General features: G+C 37.1%; 2 protein-coding genes across 2 annotated transcripts; both read right to left on the reverse strand.

The window, feature by feature from the left end:
- Window positions 1-1,682: 1,682 nt before the first annotated feature.
- LOC108879161 (adhesion G protein-coupled receptor E2-like) lies at window positions 1,683-18,352 on the reverse strand. The gene is made up of 14 exons (XM_051074067.1): window positions 18,072-18,352; window positions 17,493-17,559; window positions 17,312-17,403; window positions 16,816-16,975; window positions 16,595-16,660; window positions 5,423-5,585; window positions 5,216-5,329; window positions 4,937-5,112; window positions 4,640-4,849; window positions 4,348-4,551; window positions 3,913-4,154; window positions 2,558-2,614; window positions 2,064-2,223; window positions 1,683-1,763 (listed from the first exon to the last, which is right to left on the reverse strand). The coding sequence occupies exons 1-14, from the start codon at window positions 18,296-18,298 to the stop codon at window positions 1,683-1,685; spliced, it is 2,019 nt and encodes a 672-aa protein (XP_050930024.1). The 5' UTR covers window positions 18,299-18,352.
- Window positions 18,353-18,434: 82 nt separating this feature from the next.
- On the reverse strand, window positions 18,435-19,295 carry LOC127143023 (adhesion G protein-coupled receptor E3-like). The gene is made up of 3 exons (XM_051074068.1): window positions 19,065-19,295; window positions 18,752-18,964; window positions 18,435-18,647 (listed from the first exon to the last, which is right to left on the reverse strand). The coding sequence occupies exons 1-3, from the start codon at window positions 19,254-19,256 to the stop codon at window positions 18,435-18,437; spliced, it is 618 nt and encodes a 205-aa protein (XP_050930025.1). The 5' UTR covers window positions 19,257-19,295.
- Between the last annotated feature and the right edge of the window lie 6,521 nt (window positions 19,296-25,816).

Here is a 25,816-nt window from a genome sequence, read left to right on the forward strand (position 1 = left end):
CAAATTTCAGGCTCAGTCCTGATAGGTAACTGATACCTATCTCACTAACTGCAGTTCTTTAGAGATAAGACATGGGGCTGCTGAAACACTGTTAATGACACTGTTATTAAGAGTTAATATCCAGCCTTAACAGTGTTTCACATACAGCACTGCAAAATTGAGGATTCTTTCATAAATGATGTCATGAATAGTTTTTATTTATCCATTAACTTTATACAAAGTGCAGTAAACAGACAAAACCTAGATCACATCAATATATAATGTGGTCAATTTTGCCTTTATAACAGCACCAGTTCTCCTTAGTACTTGGCGAGTAAGAGAACCACAGTTCATTGGAGAATGCACTGCACTAAGCTACGTGTTGTCTGTATACAGTACAGCAGTAGTAGTACAGTCTGCAATGCATGCACACTTTACTTTATGGTAGCATCAGCAGTGATACCCATCATTAATTTATTTCCATAATTTATGAGGACAGACAAAAAGCAGCACATACAGAAATTCTGATGTCAGCGATAGAAATTCCAAAGAAAAGCTCACCATTTTGCAAATACTCCCATAATAATATTGACTAATGTGCATTTTCCCTTAAAATAAACTTTTAAAGTAAACAGATTTTTATTCCAAAGACATAAGGGATATTAAAAAGGAAAGTGGCTCTCTGCCAAAAGTGGAGTGCATGTTAGTGTTGCCTTCCAAAGATGAAAAACAGCTTTTTTTTTTCTTTTGCTCTAAAATGCTTATATAACATGTGCTGCATTCCTCATAAATACCTCACTGATTCACAAAGAAGTGGGTTTAACTAGGTTGATCTCTGCCCTCCATCACCAGTCTGTTAATTCAGTCTTTTGGTAATTCAATCTTGTTTTTGTGTATGTTACTTTGAATTAGTGTGACACGTGAATACGATGTAAATGATGGAGAATACACTTGGTTTTGCCTGTCCCTTGAATTTGTCTTGTAAAGTCTGACACACGTCAAAGTGTCCCAGCTCTTATGTAAATACAATACAAATGGAAAGAGAAAGAAACAACTGAGACACGAATGTTTTTACTTTATAGAAAGTTTGTTTTTTTTAGACAGTGACTAACTGAGGGTGTGGGCAGTAACATGTTTGTGAAAGCTCCCACACCCAAGCAAATGAATTAGGTGGAGAGATGGTGACAATTTCAACAAGTCTTCCCAGTGCTGTATAACACTGACAGGACTTCAGTATTCAGTGTGTGCTGCATTCCATCTGTTAAAGGCAATTTATTGTAACTTACAATGACATTATGAAGAAATCAACTAAATCCAGCAGATATCTAAAACCTTCCAAATATGTACTATATGACTTAAACTAAAATTCTACTGCTACATTACCTACATCTCAAATGTATTCAGCATAATAATATTAATGATGCCATTAATATAACAACCAACTAAACCTACAAAACCCAACTAAAGTTACTAGAGAGAGGATGACATTCACTGTACTCTGAGTTAATTTAAAACATTTGGCTTTCAGCCCTTGGACATCAAAATAGGCAGGTAGAACCCTGAGATAGAGAAATGATACATTCAAATTGTAGATCTCTGTGTTGAAATACATGCCAAATTTTGAACCGTAATTTATAAAAACATAACTAATAACTTAATATAGATTATTCTGTTTCTTTCCTCTTTGATTTCTGTTGGTTTCATCAGGACTCATCATCCTTCTTTCTTTTATCTGAATCTTCCTCCGGTTTGTCCAAGTCCTCAGAGACTGATGGTGCATCTTTCTGTTGAAGCAAATTATTAGCATTGGTATCACTGGGGGTGATCATACTTCTCACATACAAAACAGTGAACAGTGAAGATTTCTAGGACTGCTTGGGATAATGTGTTGTATTTCCAGGGACTCACCACAGATCTAATAGAGCATGTCAGCCATTTTATGTACTCCTCTCGCACCTGGAACACAAAAATTAAATATATATATATATATATATATATATATATATATATATAGTAATTTATCTATTTAAGAGATGCCAAGGAAAGGAAAATGAAAAGAGAAGTCTGATCTAGAAGAGGCCTACCTCCTTATTGAGGAGGCAGTGGACAATGAAGAGGAAGGTGCCCTGCTGGGAGTTAAGGACTATGAAAAGGACCTGAAAGAAAAGATTTGTCTGATAGAAGCCCAGAATCCAGGTACAACCCAGTATGACAAACTGGGCAAGGATCTTGAACACAATCAACCTGGAAACAATGACAATTTAAGAGTTTTTATGTTAAGAGTCTAGTTAATCTAACTCTAACCTGGGTCTATTTCAACTTCTACATTCTAACACCAAAATTAACGCCACACGAAGAATATATATATACTTTTCACTCTATATAAACTAAAGAATAACAAATTGTGTGTCTGCCTCAGACTATCAAATACATTCAGCTGAACTGAACTGAACAACTTCAACCTTCTCTGAAAACTAAAAAACTAAAAAAATATAACAATATAACAATTAACAGTATAATCCAGACAATGATTTCAGATTTGTTATCTCTATGCAAAGACAGTCTTGAACACTCATACCTGGTGTCTTTGGATTGAGAAACATCACTTTTCATGTTGGCCAAGGTGGGTCTCAGACTCCACAGAGTAGCACAGAACAATATCCAATTAAGCTTTAAGAGAAAAAAGACAGAGAGGCAGAGCTGAGATCACACAGGATAAAATGTGTAAAAAACACAATATAAAGGCCTTAAATATGGGGCACATATGCCATTAGTAGAAACCGTAGTCCTAGTCCTTGGCAGTGACATACTCAAACCAACCTACTGCAAGGGAATAAACTGAAATATCAGCCAAGGGCATGTTAACATTTGCAAGCTAGTAGGTCACTTCCTCCTTGGCGGCAAATATTGTATAAATAACCAAACTTTCCAACAGTTTCTATGACTTTGTATCAAGAGCCACTATTTTTTTGTTTGTGTCAAGAATATTGAAGTCAGATGGTATACAAAAGAGAAATCTCAGAAACTACACTTATACATTCCCACAATGCTTTAAAAGATCACCCACCATCAAAGACCAAGTCCTCACACCTGAACAACCATATAGGTCACTTGTCCTTACCATGGGATATGACTAATTTGACTGTACCAACAGTAAGTTTACTGGACCTCTGTCATCATGGAACAATAATAAGCATGTGGTTAACGTTGTGGAACGGTCATGGTTTGGTTAGTACTTCCTTTAGGTTAGAGGGCCTTAGTCGGCATCTAACTATAAATGGAGAAACAACAATAACTTTCGGTTTAATATGGGAAACAAACAGTGGTGTCCAGAATGAAAGTCCTTGATTTTGTTAAGCCATTCTTTCACCCGAACCTTGCCCCTAACATGAACTTTGTTACTCCGTATACTACTTCATCACACTTCCGTCTTTGCAATCTATGGTTTTGTTTTGTTTTTGTTGTTTTTGTTGTTTTTGTTTTTTTGTTTTTTTTACAGGAGAACAGTCTTAGATTGCACCACATTCAGCTGGTCTGCACTGTAAAACCAGCAGGGCATTGAGAGAGTTTCAAAAGATGTATCTAGTATCCACCAAGTCCAACAACAGTAATTTGTCAAAATGTTGTCTTAAATTGCATGTTGGCTTGTTGTTCTGGGTTTTCAGTTGGCTAAAAATTGGTCCACACAAGTTAAAGTTAGAGAACACCAGCTTGAGCAGACTGTTTGAAATAGACGCAACACAACTGGTAATATGCAATACTCACTCCAAGGAGGAAAATGACAGGGCCTGTTAAAGCCCAGTTGAAATTATGCTGTCTTGACAGCCAGCACCTGCAACAGAAGTAAACAAATACACAGTCCTTTCAACCTGGATACACATCAGACATACAGGGGAATTTGAGAGAGCCTGGTTTACTGTTCATGCTACTTACACTCCTGCCTCAGTAGCACCATATCCATCAGAATACACCAGCGCAGAAATACCCACAATCACAAATGGAACGCCATAGCCAATCAAGTAGAGAAGCAGCCTTGGGAGGCCATCTCTCTGGATGACCTGCACCTTATTCAACCTTCTGACCAACAGATAGAGCTGCAGGGCCTCCAGTGACATCCACACAAAGCTTGCAACAACTAGGAAGTGGAGAAGCCCAGCCATGACAGTGCAGGCCAGCTGTGGAAACATGCAAGTGGAATCTTGGAAACAGTAAATCACTTTCTCTTTTCATTTAGGCTCCAAGGTTCATGCACAAATGTTAACACCTTCAGTTCTTAGCTCTAGTATGGTCACATTTGATACATGTATGAGGGAGCACTAAGCATTTTTAAAAGCAAAAACATCAATTTGCATTTTAATCTTGCTTTACCTCATGTTCAAGATATCTGTCGTTCCACAGCAGCAGTAGATGAGATAAGCCCAGGCTGAGACAGAGGTGAAGACGGGCTGTGTGGTTGATCTTGGGGTTCCAGCTACACAGGAGGAAGGTGAAGACAGCTAACGCAAAGAAGAATAGTCCAACCATCACACACATCCGGTTCAGCCAGTCTAAGAAAGGATTCTCTGGTGGAGGCTGAAAAGGCAAAAAAAAAAAAAAAAAATCTCATCAATCCCTGACCTTAGCAACACATTTTTGCCATGTACATAGAAATCTGATATACCTCCCCAATCTGCATGATGAGGGCAAAGGTAGAAAGGTGAGAACAGCTGCACACTGTGTAGTTTTCATCAGAGTATGCAACCCAACAGCCCTCTACTGACCAACGCATAGTCTCACCCTCTTTTCCTCCCTCATTTTCTTGTTGATCTTCTCGGTTATTGCCTTTGTCTTCCCAGAACACACAAGTCACTATTCCAGATTCAGGTACTTTCTGACAAAGAAAAAAAAGGAGTTTTAATAAATGAAATAATTTTTTGGGATCGATGGAAATGTGTCATTAGTTTAGTTGATGCTGCACCTTCTTATGTTGGATGGTAAAGTTGACAGGCTCAGTGAGGTTAGTGTTGTTTACTGACGGTAATACTACTGTGAAAACATCCGAGTACATCTCAGTCCTGTTCTCTGTTTCAAAGTATTGATGACTAAGAAGAATCTCCATCCCAGTCAGTGTCATGAGAGCAGCTGCGGCTGAACCTGGGTGTGTCCACAGCCCAAAGGAAATCAATATGAATAATAAAAATGTTCTTGGTTATTTTTTGACACAGTAGCAGTCATTATCTCTTTTATAGTCTCTAACCATTGTTGGCATTGGCTAGAGCCTGCAAGTTGATGTCCATGGCTTGTCCTTTGGTGGAGAGAGGTACTCTCTTTTTTTCATGACTCCCTGGACCAATGGCCAGTAGGCTCAAATCTTGCACATGGGTAGAGAATGAAAGCAAGTTCAGTTGATATTCACTGAATACTCAAATGTAGTTCATCTGCACTATAGGGGAACTTCTCTTACCCACTGTTGAAGTCTGCATTACTTTTTTGGTTTGTTTCTCAGTTGGAGAAATCATTGCAGAAACTAGGCGGTCTGAGAGGCCCAGGATGACACTGCCGGTCTCCCCATCTCCTTTGCTATTCACAGTGCTCGGTTTTGCCGGTCCTCCAACACCTGACACTTCCTGTAAGAATTTAAGTTGTTAATAACTGAATAGACAGACATATAAAATATAATGCTCAAACTTTGTTGGATGTTATGTACCATAGATGCAGACAAGCTGTTTGCCACTGTCTGCAAAGACATCAGGGAGAACAAAGGGGAAGGCATTAGATAGAATGTAATTGCAGTTTCCTCAGCACATTACATTTTCAAACTTTTTTTTTTTTAATTAACCATAGTCTCAATAGATAACATCAAATAATACTCTCACTGATTTTGTATTATTTGTTACTAAGAACAATCAACACTTAAGTGTTTTCTACCTACCGGTTCCGATAAGATGACGCCTGTATTGTTCTTAAGATCTTGATCCATGTTGCCAAGGAAAGCTCTTTCTTTTGTCTGACCCTGCAATACATGCATGTGTTGAGTATTTGTTGACCATACTACACTATTACAGACTACACTATACCACACTAAAAGAAAGGTACAGTCCAGCTTTGTATGATCTCAATGTTTTCACTTTATAATAGAGAGATGTCTTTTTTCATGGAACTAGATGTCTTTTGATCAAGATCCTGAAACACTGCGACAGTATTTGAGTGGTACTGAAGAATTTGTTTGTTATGCATTACATGGTTAACAGAATTCGTCGCCTTTAAAATGAGAATGTCAGTGCATCTTACCTTTGGGGGTACTATCTCATTCAGAATATCTTGAAGGCCTGTCAGTGATTTAAAAATATTGTACATGAATATCTTTACATTTCCATAAATCTTAATTATCCTTAAACTCGACTATGCTCACTTCTACAAAATGAGATGTCCATCTTCCACACAACTCCTGTTGAAGGGTAGAATCCATCAGGACAAGAGCAATAGAAGGTTCCTGGTGCATTTGTGCACACTGTTTTTTTCCCACATATATCAGCTGTCTCACTGCACTCATCTATATCTGTAGAGAAGAGAGCACATACAGAAGGGTATTTGTTCTTATGGGTCACATAATCCATGTGCAGTATATTCAAATAGCAAAGGCACTGTGTATGTCACGCAGGTACCGAACAAGAGCACACACCTGTGCATGGGTTAGCGACACTGGCTATCACATCTGGTTGGTTCTCCTGATAACCATGGAGGCAGGTGCAGAAATAAGATCCAGCTGTATTTGTGCAGTTGGAATTAGGTCCACAGATGGTAGCATCTTCGACACACTCATCAACATCTGTAAAAATGCATAAATTATAAAATACATGAATCACGGTCTATTAGGCTATGTGTAACCTTACCAGTTTTAAGTTCATCTTTGCACAACTTCTAAGTTTTGCTTATGCAATTAATTTAGAATAATCTGTTTGGATTTAACCAAGACCCTGCAGTAAAAGATACTCTTTCCTAACCCTAACCACCCTCAATACTTTTAAGGAAAAATTATGTTCATTTGGTATAAATCAGCACTGTGCAGCAGTCAGTTTTCTCTGATTTACTTCATCTTATCATCAGTCTTTTGGTATACTAGAGATCTTGTGTGCTAGACCTGAGCTTCGCACACCAGTCAAGACTATGAAATAACAGTATTGTACCGAATACTTTGAAAAAATGTCTCCAACAAAGATTTTAGCTTTTGTTTAAATGTTAATTTCTCAAATGAACATCAAATACAAAAAGTAATCCATGCACATCTCTACTCTAATGTTTTTTATCATGGTGTCTGCAAATACCAATACAGATGTTGGCCTCGCTGGGTTCTGTGGTTGGTAGATTTGGTACGTATCCCACTTCACATTCACAGGTATAAGCTCCAGCTGTGTTGTTGCAGACAGAATCAGGACCACAGACGGTTGAGTTGAAACACTCATCGATATCTGAGGAAGGGACAGTTACAATAAACAACAAACAATGCCATTCAGTGTATCATCTCAGGTTTTGATGATAGGCTTTAAAGGACAGTGTTAATTACATTTGCCTGTTAAGATGTGTTTCCACTGCAGGAACTTTCCCTGGGCAACAGGAACCATTTGAGGGACTCAGATACCCTATCTGGCATTTCCAAAAGAGGAACCATGGTCTGAATTAAGTAGATAAGTTTTACTTCCCTATTTGGGAAATTAAAGTTTCTGGAACTTTTGTTGGAAAGGCGCCTTTAGATTAAGTACAGTCAGTTTCCCTCTTTGACTCAAATCTAACCCATTTTTCCTAGCTACCCCCTCCTCTGCTCAATGGGTTTTTTATGTTCCTAAGGGGTTTTTGTTCACATTTTGCTAAATATGTATTCACCACTATAATGGATTACAATATTTAGACAGCTTGTTATATTTGCAAAGATAAAATCATTGACAAATTCAAGATTTGTTCATGTAATCCACTGTACTTCCCTAGCCTGCTGCACTGCAATGTAAGTACCCTTGCCAGTTAAGTGCTGTTTATTGGCCCATGGTGTGTTGCATGGTGATGGATTTTGATATTATTGATGGTTTGCAGCCTTCAGTACCTGAAGAGCTCAACATTTTCTGACAATTATAGTATAGGATAGTATAGAATAGCATGTGTTGTATAAAATAGTACAAACCTTGGCAAAAGGGGGTTGCATCAGGCACACCATGGTAGCCTTTATCACACTCACACACATAACTTCCAACTTCATTGGTGCATGTCCCATGATCTCCACAGATATTGTCAAGACATTCATCAATATCTATAGAAAGCAATTGACAACAGACTCATATCACACTGTGAACAAATTTTGCAATCTACATAAATGTAATTTCAACAAAGACAGATACAGATTTATAGAAGTTTTACCTTTGCATGGGTTGGACTTGTTAGGTGGTAATGTTGGATCTGTTGCATTGAATCCATCCAAACAGGTACAGAGGAATGATCCATTGGTATTTGCACAGTTGGAATAAGAACCACAGTGTTCTGCAGGCTTCAGGCACTCATCTATGTCTGACAAGATATATTACAGACAAGAGTCAGAGTTTTGAAGAGAGTACATGAGGCCTCATGATGTAATATCTGCCTGGGAGTAATTGTCTTGTATTAAAGGACTGTATCAATGGCCACACTGGATACACTGCATGTGCCATTAATTAATTACTTGGTAACTATGACTGATACATTTTCCTATGTTGATATGAAATAAAATGTACTTACCAACACAGCCATATGAATCTGGTTCTGGTAGGTGTGTTTCTGGGATTTTATAACCAGCAACACAAAAACAGCTCCCACTAGTACACCGAGCTAATGGTCCACAGGAATCTGGCTCACAGTTGTGATGATCTAAATAGAGATATAATTATTAAAATATGATCATAATAAATGATCATTTTAAAAGCTGTGCAACCTTCACCTGCTGTTTAAAAGTTTGTGAGTAACAGCAGCTAAAGCAAATTTGGTATTATTATTATCATTATTTACTCCATGTAGTACCACTATTTGAAAAAAAGACAAATTACAAAGAGCCATATCAAGATATTTTTATTGTAACTCAAATGGTTTCTATAATAATTGTATGATATTTGAACATGTTTTTATGAAGCTTTTTTCTGGGAGTTTTGTAAAATCACTTGACATAGCTACATATTATAATATAGCCAGTAAAATTTGTTTAATACACACTTGACTTTAGTCATACTCTGTACAGTTCTATACAACCCTTTCATGTAGGCATAAATGAGGAAGAAATGTATCTAAATTGAAAACATAGGATTACAACACTTAGCTGCAACTCACAGGTCATGTATCCCATAGTAACATATGGGTGTTATTTGGACACATAGAATTCAGCAAGACACAGAGTCCACACACAGTGAAAAACTTCTATCAATACAGAAACCAGCATATGAATCTGCAGACTCAGTAGTTGGATGTAAATAATAGAATATAATAATAATATAAATAATATGTATATACATGTGCCACCACAATTTGGTGCACAGCCTGTAATGACCGTCTCCTCAATCCCTGTGATGCACCACAACTTTATATCAAAATTCATATCATCTTTAGGAAAGCCAAGGAAAGAAGTAGATGTAATTTTTTTTTTTTTTTTTTTGCCCTGTGATCAGTGTATCCATCACAAGAACCTGTAAGTAACAAAGAAACATTGTCAGCAATAATGATCTGGTGGATATTTCACCCATTGTTTGAAGGTTTTTTGTGTTATTTGTTAAAATGTTAATGAACATCATCTGTACCATGAGGAAACTCACATGCGACAGGGATGACAAGTAAACCTGACAGAAAGCAAAACTGGACATTTTAGGAGAAGCTGTCAGTGCCTTGAAAAGAAATTTGCAGAGCACTGTATTAACTATGAACATTTTCAAATAACAGAGATGGTGAGCATCTCAACATATTTATAAAAACTTAATTCACACTCATTTTTTAAAATACATAGGATATGGTTTTAAAAGAAATTTGACAACCCATATTATATAATCTATCATTTCTGTATAAAAATTTAGATAAAAGACATAAAATAACTATTATTTGATTAGAGTGATTTGTCTTCACTTTCTATTCAAAACTTTGATTCAGAATCAATTATGTTCCTTTTTAATATCAAATTCAAAATTAGTAGCACTTACTTATATTTAAAATCAATTTCATAGACTAATATGTTTGGAGATTCTCACACATCTATACAAAAACAAGAATTTACTTACCCAGGGAAAAGCGATGACTCATAGTTGTTCATAATGACATTATGACTGCATTGTAAAATTGTTTTCAAACGGTAAGATGAATTGCAATCGTTGTTGAAGGGCTCTTCAATAGGAAAGCAAAATGAAAGTCCGGGTGGAGGAAAGAGGAAGATGCAGTCATCAAACAGATGTGTACCAGGACAACATCTATGGTACCATGGTTTAACAAGCCATTAATTCTGCCCATGCTGCTTGCATTTGAAGACATCAGGCTTATGTCATTAAAATTCATTACAGCACGCTTTATGTGTTAACAGAAACATTGAAAAAATAGGACTACAACAATTAGTCATTACTCACATATCACATATCCAGAGTAGACATTCTGGTGACTTAATGGTTTATACACATAGAATCCTCCAGGACAGAGGGACACACTCACTTTAAACACTGAACTAGTACATGAATAACCATTATAACCATACGCAGTCCCTGTTGTTTGGGTCTCAGACTCAGTAGTTGGATATGTAAATAGAATATAAATAGTGTGCTTTGTGCCACCACGATTGCTCGCTATACAACTTGGAATAACTCTGTCTCCTCCAATCCCTGTGATACGCCACCAGCTGTTAACAAGCTTTGCATCATCTCTGGGAAAGCCAGGGAAGGAAGTAGACGTAAAAGCATGGTTCCGCAATGGTTCAGTTATGTTGGTGTATCCATCACAAGAACCTGCATGTAGGCAAACATTTGCAATAAAAATAACTTTGTTGTTGTTTCAATAATAGATAGAAACTTTGTTTTGTTTCAAGTAAACATCATTCTTACCAGGAGGAAAATCACTGATCACAGGGATGACAAGTAAACCTAAAACAAACAGAGACAATGGGGAATTAATGAAAAATCTGAATCAATATCCTAAAACAGTTATATCTGTAAAACACTCTTCTATGTCTTGATAAGTCATTATAAGGTTGTTTTATTTGATCAATGCAATAGCAGTTTCATTAGATATAGATTCAAAGTAAATATAAAGACAGATCCAAAGTTTTACTTACTTTTTAAGATGTCATGAAGTATTAACACTGTTTCTCTAAAAAATAATATTAAAGCATAAATTAAAATGTAATAATATTTACTGATTCTAATAATCTTCCAACAGAACACATCTCTTTAGAGGCTAAACAAAATTTTAATCAAAAACATATTTTATTTTTCAAGTTGAAAATGAATTGCACTTTTTGAAACTTTTAATTTAATGGGGACAACTCTAACTTTAATTTATCACTATGGAATCACTCACTCATTTGTATGGAAACAGGTATTCACTTACCCAGGAGAAGTGATGATGCACAGTAGTTCATCACAACAGATCCAGTGCACCCCCACCCCCAATTCACCTCAAAAACAGAGAGAGATGCTGTGTACCATGACAGCAATTATAGTACCAAGATTTAATAAACTAATATTTGAATGCTTCTCATATTCTATGTCGTGTCATTGTGCTGATTGTGTCATGTACTGTATATATTATGTACATAGATATTGGTACAGTAGATGTCAATTTCTTGTCACCACGTTGTATCTTCAGCTAATGACATTTGATAAATCTAAGCTTTGTTAAAGTTGAACTTTTTTTTAACAATGACTGTAAATATTGGTGCTTGTGTCATTCAAGTTTACAGTGTTTTTGTTTTTCATTTGAAAGCTATTTCCTCCATACAATGTTAAAATTTAAAGTTGATTTTCAGATCTGTTAGCTCCTGTTAAGTGGACATTCGGGATGAAATCGTTATATCCATGTTGACAATCCAGTGGATCAGTGATAAATATCAGTAGCCATCAATGTCCAGTGTAGCAACTTTTGCATCATTAAACACAACTAACCTCAACTTTTAGCGTTCCCTGAGGATTAATTGGTCAGGATTCAAAATCCCTGTCATTCACAGCTTTTGTTGTACCTAAGTTTTTGTGACAGGACAATAAATATAACATTGTTTTCACCAAAAATAAAAATTTAAAAGACTCCTGCCAAATCAGACAATATTTTGACTCTCAATAATATAGATCTATATAGACCTTGTTCTAAGTTGAGTATTGAATCTAGGTTGTCAGAATTGTACTGACCCCTCCATCAGACCAAACCTTTAGTTTGTACTACATTATTTTACATTAGTTTGTTTTAGTCCTTCTGTCATCAGTGCAACACATGCCTGTAATGTCAATTTCTAAACGCAGAGAATATTGCATTTGAAGACATCTGGCTTATGTCATTAAAATTAATTTCGGGGGCCTTCATATGTTGAAAGAAAAATTAAAAAGATTGAATTACAACAATTAGTCACAACTCACAAGTCACGTATCCCGTATTAGCAGAGGTATGACTTAATGGTTTATACACGTAGAATCCTCCAGGACAGAGGGCCACATTCACTGCAAATTGTGTGTTATAACAGCCATTCCAACTACCATACGCAGACACTCTTGTTGGGGTCTCAGACTCAGTAGTTGGATACGTAGATGGAATATAAACAGTGCGTGCTGTGCCACCACGATTGCTCGCTATACAGCTTGGAATAACTCTGTCTCCTCCAATCCCTGTGAAACGCCACCAGTTGTTAACAAGCTTTGCATCATCTCTGGGAAAGCCAGGGAAGGAAGTAGACGTAAAAGCCTGGTTCCGCCATGGTTCAGTTATGTTGGTGTATCCATCACAAGAACCTGCATGAAGGCAAACATTTGCAATAAAAATAACTTTGTGGTTGTTTCAATAATAGATAGAAACTTTGTTTTGTTTCAAGTAAACATCATTCTTACCAGGAGGAAAATCACTGATCACAGGGATGACAAGTAAACCTAAAGACAAATGGGGAGTTATGAAAAATCTGAATCAATATCTTATAGTCTTTGATATCTTGACAAGTTACATTTCTTATCCTATCCAAATATCAATGCAATAGCAGATAAACATTTAAAGTAAATATAAATGAGAGATCCAAAGTTATACTTTTAAGGTGTAAGCTGTCTCTCAAAAATTAATATTACAGCATAAATTATGATCTAATAATATTTACTGATTCTAATGATTTGCCAACAGAACACATCTCTTTAGAGGCAAAACAAAACATATTTGATTGTTTCTTCTACTGCAAACACTTATTGTCAAGTTAACAATAAATCACACATTCTGAAACAGATTAAATTTCATGGGGACTAGTCTAACAAATTGACTTTTATTTATAAGTGTGCACATTATTTATATGAAAACAGATATTCACTCACCCAGGAGAAGTGATGATGCACAGTAGTTCATTGTGACAGATCCAAAGTCGAATCTGCTCATCAGTTCTGACTATCCAGCATCTAAATCCCAAAATTTGCACAGCACCCAAAGAAATGTTTTTAAAAGGTTTGGTGCACATGCAAAAAACTAAAACAAAAAACAATGCAAATTCACCTCAGGAACAGAGAGATGATGTCACTGAGCACCTTGATTACAGATGTGTACCACTACTGCAATTGTGGTACAGAGGTTTAAGAAACTAATATTTTAATGCTGCCCATATTCTGTACTGTGTCATTGTCTGAATTGTGCCACATACTGAATGTACTGTGCAGATAAATATTGGGACAGTGGATGTAATTGTCTCTTGACCATGTTGTATCTTCAGCTCATTTGTTTGTTCAGTCTAAGCTTTGGTAACATTGCACTTTTTTCAACAATGACTGTAGAGATTAGTGCTTCGTCTTTCAGTCTGTCAAAGTTGTTCTTTCAAGGAAGGGTCTGAACAATGGCCATCTGACCTCCATTTATGATTTGTTACCCGAGATGTATTCAACATGTTTTGTCTCAAGTAAACATCATTCTTACCAGGAGGAAAATGGGGAGCTATGAAAAATAAGAATCAATATCCTAAAAACAAATTATATGTAAAACAGTCTTCTACATACCCCAATTCCAAAACAGCTGGGATACTGTGTAAAATGTGAATAACAACAGAATACAGTGATTTGCAAATCAACTTATATTCAATTGAATACAGCACAAAGACAAGATATTTAATGTTCAAACTGATAACTTTTATTATTTTTTTGGAAATATAGACACATTATAAATTTGATGCCTGCAACACTTTCCAAAAAACTTTGGACAGGAGCATACTAGGGTCTTTGTTGTCATATTTTGTGCTTCATAATGCACCATAGATAGACAGGCCAGTCTAGTACCCACACTCTTTTACTGCGAAGCCATGCTGTCATTACTTGTGCAGAATGTGACTTGGCATTGTCTTACCAGAAGTTGGTGGCATTTCTGGATGTTGTTGATATATGGCTTTTGCTTTGCATGGCAGAGCCTTAACTTACATTTGTAGATGCATTGATTCACTGTGTTAATTGACAATGATTTTCTGAAGTGTTCCTGAGCCCATGTTGCAATATCCATCACAGAATGATGTTAATTTTCAATGCAGTGCCGCCTGAGGGATCAATGGTCATGATGGTGAAATCTCTAAATTCCTTGAAATTGCGTGTTGAGAAAGTGGAGAACTTCGTGTCATGGTTGCTTGAGAATGACTCAGTCTTTCAGGAGTGTTCCTTTTATACCCCAATATATATACCTACCTATGGAATATTCCAAGTCTTTTCTTCTCTGTCCCAACTTTTTTGGAACATGTTGTTGTCTGTCAAAGTCTTGTGGATGACTGCAGTACTTAAAACTTTCAGTCATCTGGAATGCATTCAAGTTTTGCTCTGGTTTGCAATTTTGCATTTGTGTTTATTGTGAAAACAATGGAGGCAGACGCAGTGACTGCTCTCTGTCTGAATGTACCATCATGTACACACAGTATATCTGGTTAAAAAAATAATGAATAGAAAATGGTAGAGGCTGCACACTGTATACTCATTCAAACCACACAGTTTTTACTTATTGGCAAAAAGCAATTATATAATTATTTGGAAGTTGTATCACTTATAACCATGATCTGTTCAACAAGTGGAAAAACTGTTAATGCTTAGATCACAAGAGAGACTCAAACAGTGTTTTTGTAACAAATCTGGTAGATGAATTTGAAGGCTGATATTTCACCCACCACCTGTTTTTTTAGTTTGTTCTTAGTGGGATGATTTGTCATTCCATGTGGAAAGACATTTAAATCTCACATAGATAAGCATAGTTCAGGGTCAGTTCAACAAATTGAAGCTTTGGGTGATAGCTCTATGCAATGCACCACGTACACTAACACGGGACTGTCACAGCGCACCATAATTATAGAGAAGGTGGACACCAAGCTGTTTTTGCTTTGGGTTGAGTTGTGTTTTTGTTCATTTGTTCATCATTTCAATAAACAACTGAGAAAAGTCTGATGTAGCAGAAGTTTATTTTGGACCCAAAACATTAGACAAAGCACCCAAAAATACTGTGTATGTGTCATACATGAACCATCTTAACTACAAGCTAGAAATTAATCAGAGCTTTTATTTGTGAGTATATGCTGTCCTACACTCTATGTCTTAAAAACTTTTGGACTGATACCAGACCATGTGACTATTTGATATTTTAGTCACTCATGTATTAGAAAGTCCCCAAAGCTATCTACTTACATACATTATAATGCATGATGAAAAAAGTAGCCAATTAAATAACCAGATGAAACTCACACAGAGCAAGGAAAATCATGGCAATAATGATGATGACTCTATGATTACTTTACGTATTGTTAAAAGCTTTTTGTGTCATCTCCAAGTGACATCATCCAGAGAATAACACACATACATGCACACACACACACACACACACACACACACACACAAACAGGTTTTTTTAAATGATTAACAACAATGAGGTATAAACATGTAATGACTAACGGTTGAAAAAGTGAATAGGGCTTTCATATCGCTTCTCTGTCTTCCATCTCTCTTTGGCCATTTTATTATCATTAGCCATTAGTCTGTTCTTCAGCCTTGTCCAAGTCCTCAGACACTGACGGAGCATCTCTCTGTGGAAATATATTGTTTATAGTTTTTACTAGTCATTAAGGTAAGAGGTGAAATTCAGGCAACATTACACAAATTTGAATTTTTAAAGAAAACTTTCCACACATACTTATACTATGTACATTTTTTACAATTACACAACACCTTTTGTTTAATGCCTTGTATACAATATAGATTCACATATGCAGGCAGTTGTTGGATTAATTTGTGGTTAGGGTTGTTTTGCTTGCTCACCATGCTATTTTGTGTTTTTGTAGTTTTGATAGCCATACAAAAGCTACAAAGCATAAAAAGAAAAAGAAATACACTAAAATAGTTGTGAATGTTGTTATTAAAATGGTCCCTGATGTAATGCATAGATTTTTCCTTATCAAAAAACTCACCACAGATCCTCTTTCTTTGGGCTTATTGAAAGAACAGGTCAGCCATTTGATGTATTCCTCTCTAACCTAGAAAACACAATGATATACAACTTGTTTAGGGTTATGTGTTAATGCTACTAAAAAGAAAGAGGACTGTTCTTACTGCTGACATTGTTAACAGCAGTGAAAACACATCAGAAAGCACATTAAAGGGAGAAGAGTGATCTGCATAAAGAGCCTACCTCCTTATTGAGGAGGCAGTGGACGATGTAGAGGAAGGTGCCCTGCTGGGAGTTAAGGACTATGAAAAGGACCTGAAAGAAAAGATTTGTCTGGTAGAAGCCCAGAATCCAGGTACAACCCAGTATGACAAACTGGGCAAGGATCTTGAACACAATCAACCTGGAAAAACCAAACAAATACAAAGTGAGCGCAGCATGTCTGCCAACTACTCAGTCACTCTGCAATTAGAATGAAATAGCATTTTTCTGATTTTAGGGTCAAGTCAAGTTAAGTCAGATTTTATTATATAGCGCCAATTCACAACAGAAGTTATCTCGAGACGCTGTAGGGATGCAATGTATTTTTAAGATTCTCTTTTACTCTAATGTCTAGTCTCTCCTACTGTCCACAGTTTTATTTCAGTAATCTCTGCACCCCTGCCTACAGTGTTCTCAGTTCTCATCGTTGCACTTTGTAGTTAATGTTGGAATAAAAATGAAGAACACGCCCACTCACCTTGTATCTTTGGACTGAGAGACATCACTCTTCATGCTGGCCAAGGTGGGTCTCAGACTCCACAGAGTAGCAAGGAACAAGATGCAGTTGAGCTAAAAAGAAGCGTAAAATGAATGACTTTGGAGGTCCCACAATTACCCTCATTGCAGCTGCTTATATTATAACACAGCAACAGACTCACAGCAAGGACTGTAATGACTGGCCCTGTTAAAGCCCAGTTGAAGTTACGTTCTTGTGACAGCCAGCACCTGTAATTCACACGACACACTACTATTCAGTCTAGAACAACAAACAATCCATTTACAGAATCAGTGTGTAGGATTTAATGGAATCCAGTGGTGAAGTTGCAGATTGCAACTAACTGAATGCCCCTCTCCTCATCCCTCCCTTTCTAAGCATGTGGGAGAACCTAAGGTGGCCTTCAGGTAATGTAAAGGCCCAGTGTTTGGTTTGTCTGTCCTGGGCTACTATAAAAACTTGGCAGTGCAACATGACAGGCTCCATGGAAGAGGAACCACTCCTTATGTAGATACAAAGGGCTCATTCTAGGCTGACGAAAACACAACAATTCTTAATGTCAGGTGGTTGTACACTCCTAGCCAACCACTTATACACTCATGAAAACATAACTATGAATATTATATTCTATTATTGTCAATAGATCCAAAATCCTACACACAGGTCCTTTAAATACAGAGGATAAACACTAATCATAAAAACACAATGAATCAATTTGTGTATCACTGTTCATGCTACTTACACCCCTGCCTTAGTAGCACCATATCCATCAGAATACACCAGTGCAGAAACACCCACAATCACAAATGGAACGCCATAGCCAATCAGGTAGAGAAGCAGCCTGGGGAGGCCATCTCTCTGGATGACCTGCACCTTGTTCAGCCTTCTGACCAGCAGGTAGAGCTGCAGGGCCTCCAGTGACATCCACACAAAGCTTGCAACAACTAGGAAGTGGAGAAGCCCAGCCATGACAGTGCAGGCCAGCTGTGGAAACACATGAGTGGAATCTTGTGATCAATAAAATGCCTCTGGAAACAGCCTTAGCAGAGAATAGTTATCTCGAATTGGGTTACATTTAAGAAAAACAAAAACTTAACTCTTAATCTTACTGTACCTTATGTTCAAGATATCTGTCATTCCACAGCAGCAGTAGATGAGATAAGCCCAGGCTGAGACAGAGGTGAAGACGGGCTGTGTGGTTGATCTTGGGGTTCCAGCTACACAGGAGGAAGGTGAGGACAGCTAACGCAAAGAAGAATAGTCCAACCATCACACACATCCGGTTCAGCCAGTCTAAGAAAGGATTCTCTGGTGGAGGCTGAAAAGAGACAGCACATAGGCAAACATATTCTGTGATCAACCTGACGTCAGGTGTGGGAATCTGTATTAGCAAATACGTATTCACACACAAATCTAACATACCTCCCCTATCTGCAGGATGAGGGCAAATGTGGAGAGATGAGAGCAGCTGCACACTGTGTAGTTTTCATTAGTGTATGCAACCCAACAGCCCTCTACTGACCAACGCATAGTCTTAGTCTTTTCTCCTCCTTTTTCACTCCCTTCCTCCACTCCTGTCTCCTGTGTTTTGTCCTCCCAGTACACACAGGTTACCAAACCAGATTCAGGTACTGCCTGATGGAACCAGACAAACAGAGATTGATAGATATGTTGAAAGATCACACACCACATTTTATCTTTAAAAAAGTAGATGGATAGATGAATTGTGCACCACCTTCTTGTGATGGATGGTAAAATTGACAGGCTCTGTGAGGTTGGTGTTGTTCATTAAAGGCAAGATTGCAGTGATAACATCAGAGTTCATCTCTGTCCTGTTTTCAGTTTCAAAGTATTGATGACTAAGAAGACTCTCCATCCCATTTAATATCATGAAGGCAGCTGCTGCAGAACCTGGGAATGCCCACATGGTGGAGATAATCAACACCTATAACATCACAGCATTTTGTTTAAGGTTTGTGAATATGTATTTCACATTGTGCATGCTGATTTTCTTGAGATTCTCTACTGTATTAGAGTCACCTTTAAAATTAATCTATCCTAAGCACACAATGATCACATAAAAGGTGCAAAAGGTGTAAAAGCAAAGCAGAAATATATCTAATTGTATATAGATACAACATTGCTGGTATAATTCTTTATGCTTTGTTAATCGCCATCATCTTTTTAATTGTGAGCTTTTTCTCACCATTATTGTTTTGGGCCATACTGTCCAGGTTGATCTGCATGGTGTTGCCATTAGCTGAGAGAATGGGGCTCTCTCCATTGTTGTTTCCAGGTCCGATAGTTTCGATACTTAAATCTAACACACAGATGATTGATTTAATATCTACCCAGTGTGTATACAGTAAATGTCTACAGTAGGGTAAGATTAACCTATCTTACCCACTGTTGAACTCTTCACGGTTGTTTTGGTTTGGTTCTGACCTGGCTGCACCATCGCTGACACTAAAAGATCTGAGATGCCCAGAATCACACTGCCGGTCTCCCCGTCACCTTCACTACTTACTCTCGACTGACTTGGCACGTGGTCCAACACCTGACACTTCCTTTAACAATTAAAATGTTTGTGATAAATAACTGATCTGGCTGGTGATACAAACACAAATCAATATTTTAAAAAACATCCCCCATAGACTGCACTGTTACAGTACAGTGACAGAGGTTATTTATGAAACAAAATGTACCATAGATGCTGAGAAGCTGTTTGCCACAGTCTGTAGAGAAAGCAGAAAAAAGAGAGGGGGAAGAATAAAGTAATGCTAGCTTGTTATTTAGTAATAAAGCTTGTTGTTTTAATGAAACCAGTTAAAACCGATTAATTTTAGCAGTTACATTCTTGTCTTTGTAAGGGTCTCTAAAGGGGGACCACCACTCTATGTTTCCACTTACTGGTCCTGGTAAGGTTATGCCAGAATTGTTTTTCAGTTGTTCATCCATGTTGCCAAGGAAAGCTCTCTCTTTTGTCTGTCCCTGCAGAAAATACAAAAGCATGCCCTCATCTTAAATATTGGAATGTAGTTTGCAGTGTAAAGTGTTCAAACTTTGACATATTTTTGGCAAATATTATTAACATTTATCCAACATGAAATATCCCAACATTTTCAGCTCTACCTACTTCAAATTACAAGTGTGGTGGTTTAGTGCATCTATGTGTGGTGCTAACCACACAAAGATGCTACTATTGAAAAGATGTCTCTGTATAAGTCGGTATAAGACATGTGTAATTTGTCAGGTTAACTGCCTTGTTTCATGGGTAACATGGATCTATCCCTAAGATAAATCCAATAAATCAATAAATCCTACATTTAATTAAGGCAAAAGCCTAAGATACACATTTTGTCGGTTTTAATGATATACTGTATTATCTTACATGTCTTTGTGTTTGCAAAATTGGTTGGCTAGGAAAATGTTCTGACTTTGCCAATAATATTTACCTCTGGAGGTTTTATCTCATCTAGAATATCTTTAAGACCTGTTGGATCAGTGTGAGAGAAAATGAAAAAGTCAGCATGTGCAGGTCATCCAGCACATCAGAAAAATCACTGTATACAGTATATAGTACAACCGACTGCACCAAATTCTTACTTTGACAAAATGAGGTACCCAGTATCCACAAAATTCCAGTTGATGGGTAGAATCCATCCGGACAAGAACAATAGAAGGACCCTGGTGCATTAGTGCACACAGTGAGTTTACCACATATTCCTGGTGTCTCACTGCACTCGTCTATATCTGTAGAGCAAGTAAACACACATTTAAAGATAGTAAAAGTAGAATATACAACAGTAAAATAATAACTCAGTAGTGCACACGCACCTGTACATGGGTTGGATGTGCTGGCTATCACACCTGGGCTGTTTACCCGATAGCCAGGGAAGCAGGTGCAGATATAAGATCCGATTGAGTTAGTGCAGTTGGCATCAGGACCACAGATGGTAGCATCTTTGACACACTCATCAACATCTGCCAAATAAAAGATACACAAGTGAAACAATAAAACAGATGTTAGTTTTCCATCTGTTTCTAGATGCTGAAAAACCCCCTTGCATCTGAAAACCATCCGTGCAAATACCAATACAGATGTTGGTCTCGCTGGGTTCCTGGTCTGGTTGAGTTGCTGCGTAGCCTAGTTGACACGCACAGGTATAAGCGCCAGGTGTGTTGGTACAGACAGAGTCAGGGCCACAGATGGTGGAGTTGAAACACTCATCAATGTCTAAATAAAGAACAGTTAACACATTAGCTATGGAAAAAGGGTCAGGATGTGTTGCTAATATGTGGTTTTACCCCTAAGTAAAAGCAAGGAACCATGTTTCTTCCTCACTGTGTAGTGAAAGTGGGATGTTGTTCACTGACCTGAGTGGAAGAAATCAAGTATTTTGAGTCTTGCTCTTGAGGGAGAGTTACTGTACATACATTGTGACACTAACAGCTGAACAGGTGGGCATCTCAGTTCAAGTAAGATGTGTATTTGGTATTGGCTTAGAGATCACACACACAAAAAGAATATTTTTTATCCAGTGTATAATGTTATTGTCAACAGACCTTGGCAAAAAGGAGTTGCGTCAAGGTCAATGTGGTAGCCTTTATGACATTCACACTCAAAACTTCCTGGTTTGTTGAGACAGGTCCCATCATCTCCACAAATGTTGTCAAGACACTCGTCAATATCTATTAAGGAAAAAAGTGACGTATTAAATAATGCCACTGAAACTTAACAGAGATACATGAATGTGAGATTGACAGTGAGACAAAATACTACCTATGCATGGGTTGGATTTTCCAGTTGGTAATGCTGGATCTGTGGCGTTGAATCCATGCAGACAGGTACAGAAGTACGATCCAAGGGTGTTGGTACAATTGGAATAAGGACCACAAATTCCTGAAGTCCTCTGACACTCATCTATGTCTGCCAAAAGATGTTACAGACAGGAGTTTAAGGTGGGGAGTACAGTACATGCTCAAAAAATGAGACTATAAGCATAAATGAAGCATCCTAATGTACTACCGGCAAGAGATAAGGAGATAGATCATTATAAATTCAACTGTGATTCACAATAGTTTAGATGAAATAAAATATACTTACCAACACAGCCATATGAATCTGGTGAGGGTAAGTGTCCTGAAGGGATTTCATACCCACTAACACAAGCACAGCCTCCTCCTGATTTACACTCAGCAAGTGGTCCGCAGACATCTGGTTTACACTCAGAATGAACTAAACAGAGATAACACACAAAGAGAGATAACACACAAACACATAGAAACAAACAAACAAATGGTAGTGAAAAGATAAAAGAAGTTCTCTTCTGCAGTTAGCAGCGCATTATTGAATAAAACATGTCAATGTGAAGGAAAGGATGTCAGTAAGTAGTAGTTCCTTACAGGTTATATAGCCCATATCAGTACGTGAGTGACTTAATGGTTTGTATATGTAGAATCCTCCAGGACACAGGGCCACATTGATTCCAAAGTAATGAGAAGGACAAGCTCCAGCAGTACCATATGCATTTCCTGTTGTTGGAGTTTCAGATTCAGTTGTTGGATAGGATATTGATACATACATAGGATAGTGGGTTCCACCCTTAGGGCCACCATAGCACCCTTCATTGAGTCTGTCTCCACTGATCCCTGTGAAGCGCCACCACATATTAACAAGATGGCCATCACCCTTTGGGTAACCAGGGAAGGATGATGATATAAATAAAATGTTGCGCCATGGTTCAGTTATGTTTGTGTATCCATCACAAGAACCTGCACAGAACAACAAAACTTACTGAATGTCAGTAATCAATGACCATACATGTAAAGAACCTGTAGCCACAATCTGTATCTGATGTTTACAATTTAACACAATCCATACCAGGGGGAAAGACACAATGGCCAAGGATGAAGAATGAACCTATGAAGCACAAAAAAGAGATATTGTTTCTAATTATAACTGTCAGCTGTTCAACAAAACGTACACTTCTCAACATGATACATACATTGCATATACACAGAAGCCTAATTTTAATGCCCTCTTTGAAGTCTTCTCACATAATCTGAAAAAGGATTAAATAAAACATGTATTATTGCTCTATGCAAGACTGTTACAGAAAATAGCTTGATGCTATAACTGGTGACAAGAAACAGGCATCTGTACTTTTAAAAGGCATCTCATAGTAAATAATAATAGTAAGAAAAATAAGTTATATCAGAATTTGTCACAACAACATACTGTACATTATAACAACATTTTGTGGTTCAAAATGCTTATATTTCAGTCTACAGTACTTGCACAAAAAAGTATTTTTTAACTTTTAAAATTTATATACATTTGCTTTTTAAAAAAATGACATTTATCCTGATTTTCCATTACTCTGGATGCAGATCTGAATCCAGATGCTGATATTAAAATAGCAATTTTGGAGGATTGTGCAGGTTTGTACTAAGTGAAGGTATACACTCACTAAATGATCTCTAGTTTTACTTACTTACTTTACATTATCAGCTACAGTGGCAAGAGAAAGTAAGCGAACCCTTTGAAATTACATGAATTTTTGTATTTTAGTGTATCTATTTTAAAATATGGTTATATCTTCATCTAAATTAGAATTATGAACAAACACAATTATTTTACCTAATAACACATACATAATTATATTGTTCATATCCATACTGAATACATCATTCAAACCTTCACAGTGTCATTTGGAAAAAGTATGTGAATGCAGAAGCTAATGACATCAATAACAATAAGTTCAGGATTTAGAAAACCTGGAGTTCAATTGATGAAACAAGATTGAAGGTGTAGGTTAGAAATGAAAAACACTATATATTTTGATATAACTGAATATTTTGATTGGGCTATTCATAAGGACCTGGACAGCTCATCGTCATCAAGGAGAAAATGAGTCAATTAAGTGACCTCAGGTGATAATGTAAGGGTGGCTTCTGAACCTCAATAGAAGTTGAATGCCTGAGCCTGACACAGACCTGAACCCAATAGAGATGCTGTGGAAAGACCTCAAAGAGCTGTTCACACCAGAGCTATGGCAATTCCATTAAGAAGAATGGTCCAAAATCCCTCCTGAAGGTCTGATCCACAGCTACTGCAACTGCTTGTTTAGGGTTGTTGCTTGTTTGAGGCCAACCAGTTATTAAATCCAAGGATTCACTTACCTTTTCCATTAGCACTGTGAATGGTTAGTGTTTGTGTTCAATAAAGATGATAAAGATAGTAGATTATCCCGTTCACTTACTTTTTGCCACTGTATAGAAAATATGAACTAACTCACCCAGGAGAAGTGAAAAGGTACAGCAGTTCATCTTGACAGGTCCCACTCTGCCAAAGATCAATCGCTACTGCTTAACCCTACATATATGTACATTTTTTAAATTTGCACAGCAAACAAAAGCTGTTTTTACAAGGTTTAGTACAAATGCAAAAAAACTATGCAAATTCACTAGTTTGTGATGGAGAGGCTATACGGGTTAATGCTTAAGGCTTATGTCAAAACATGGGGAGGGGAAAGAGCTCTGAGTGGCACACTGCAGTACTTTTGCATAACTATACACAAACTACAAACCCCAACTCCAAAAAAGGGTAAAGTAGTGAATACAGTGATTAGCAAATCCGTTTCAACATATAGTCAGTTGAATCCATCACAAACACAAGATATTTAATGTTAAAACTGATAAACTTTATTGTTTTTTGTTTGTTTGTTGTTTAGTTTTATATATACACATTCTGAATTTGATGCCTGCACTTTTTGGGACATAATTGGGACATGGGCAAGAAAAGACTAAGAAAGTTGTGGAATGCTCAAAAAATACATGGAACATTCCACGTGTTAGCAGGTTAATTGGTAATGAGCAATATTACCATCACTGAGAATAAAAGGAGGACTCAGTTGTTCACAAGCAACAGTGGTGTGAGGTTCTTCTTTGTTTTTGTAACAAATCTGGTAGATGAATTTGAAGGCTGATGTGTGATGTTTTGTCTTTCCATTCAGAAAGGAACCATCTCACAGAAACCATCTTAACTACAAACTAGAAATTAATCAGCGCTGTGAGTGTATGTTGTCCTGCACTCTGTGTCTTGAAAACTTTTGGACTGATACCAGACCATATTACTATTGACTGTATTTGATATTTTAGTCACTCATGTATTAGAAAGTCCCCAAAGCTATCTACTTACATACATTATAATGCATGATGAAAAAGGTGACCAATTAAATAACCAGATGAAACTCACACGAGAAAATCATGACAATAATGATGATGATACTTCACATCTTGTTTTGCTTTTTGTGTCATCTCCAAGTGACATCATCCAGAAATAACACACACACACACACACACACACACACACACACACAAAGCATAAAAAGAAACAGAAAAACACTAAAATAATTGTGAATGTTGTTGTTAAAATGGTCCCTGATATCATGCATAGATTTTTCCTTATCGGAAAACTTATCA

Source organism: Lates calcarifer, linkage group LG11, assembly GCF_001640805.2.
Source record: "Lates calcarifer isolate ASB-BC8 linkage group LG11, TLL_Latcal_v3, whole genome shotgun sequence".
In the NCBI taxonomy this organism is placed as follows: domain Eukaryota; kingdom Metazoa; phylum Chordata; class Actinopteri; family Centropomidae; genus Lates; species Lates calcarifer.

Excerpts from the sequence above, each read along its gene's own strand:
- LOC127143023 (XM_051074068.1), bottom strand. The coding sequence starts at position 19,256 with ATGTGGGCATTCCCAGGTTCTGCAGCAGCTGCCTTCATGATATTAAAT. Across the intron at positions 18,965-19,064 it reads TTACCATCCATCACAAGAAG|GCAGTACCTGAATCTGGTTT; the intron begins GTGGTGCACAAT and ends TGGTTCCATCAG. Across the intron at positions 18,648-18,751 it reads TCATCCTGCAGATAGGGGAG|CCTCCACCAGAGAATCCTTT; the intron begins GTATGTTAGATT and ends GTCTCTTTTCAG.
- LOC108879161 (XM_051074067.1), bottom strand. The coding sequence starts at position 18,298 with ATGGCTGGGCTTCTCCACTTCCTAGTTGTTGCAAGCTTTGTGTGGATG. Across the intron at positions 17,560-18,071 it reads GGTGCTACTAAGGCAGGGGT|GTGCTGGCTGTCACAAGAAC; the intron begins GTAAGTAGCATG and ends TGTGAATTACAG. Across the intron at positions 4,552-4,639 it reads TCATCATGCAGATTGGGGAG|CCTCCACCAGAGAATCCTTT; the intron begins GTATATCAGATT and ends TTGCCTTTTCAG.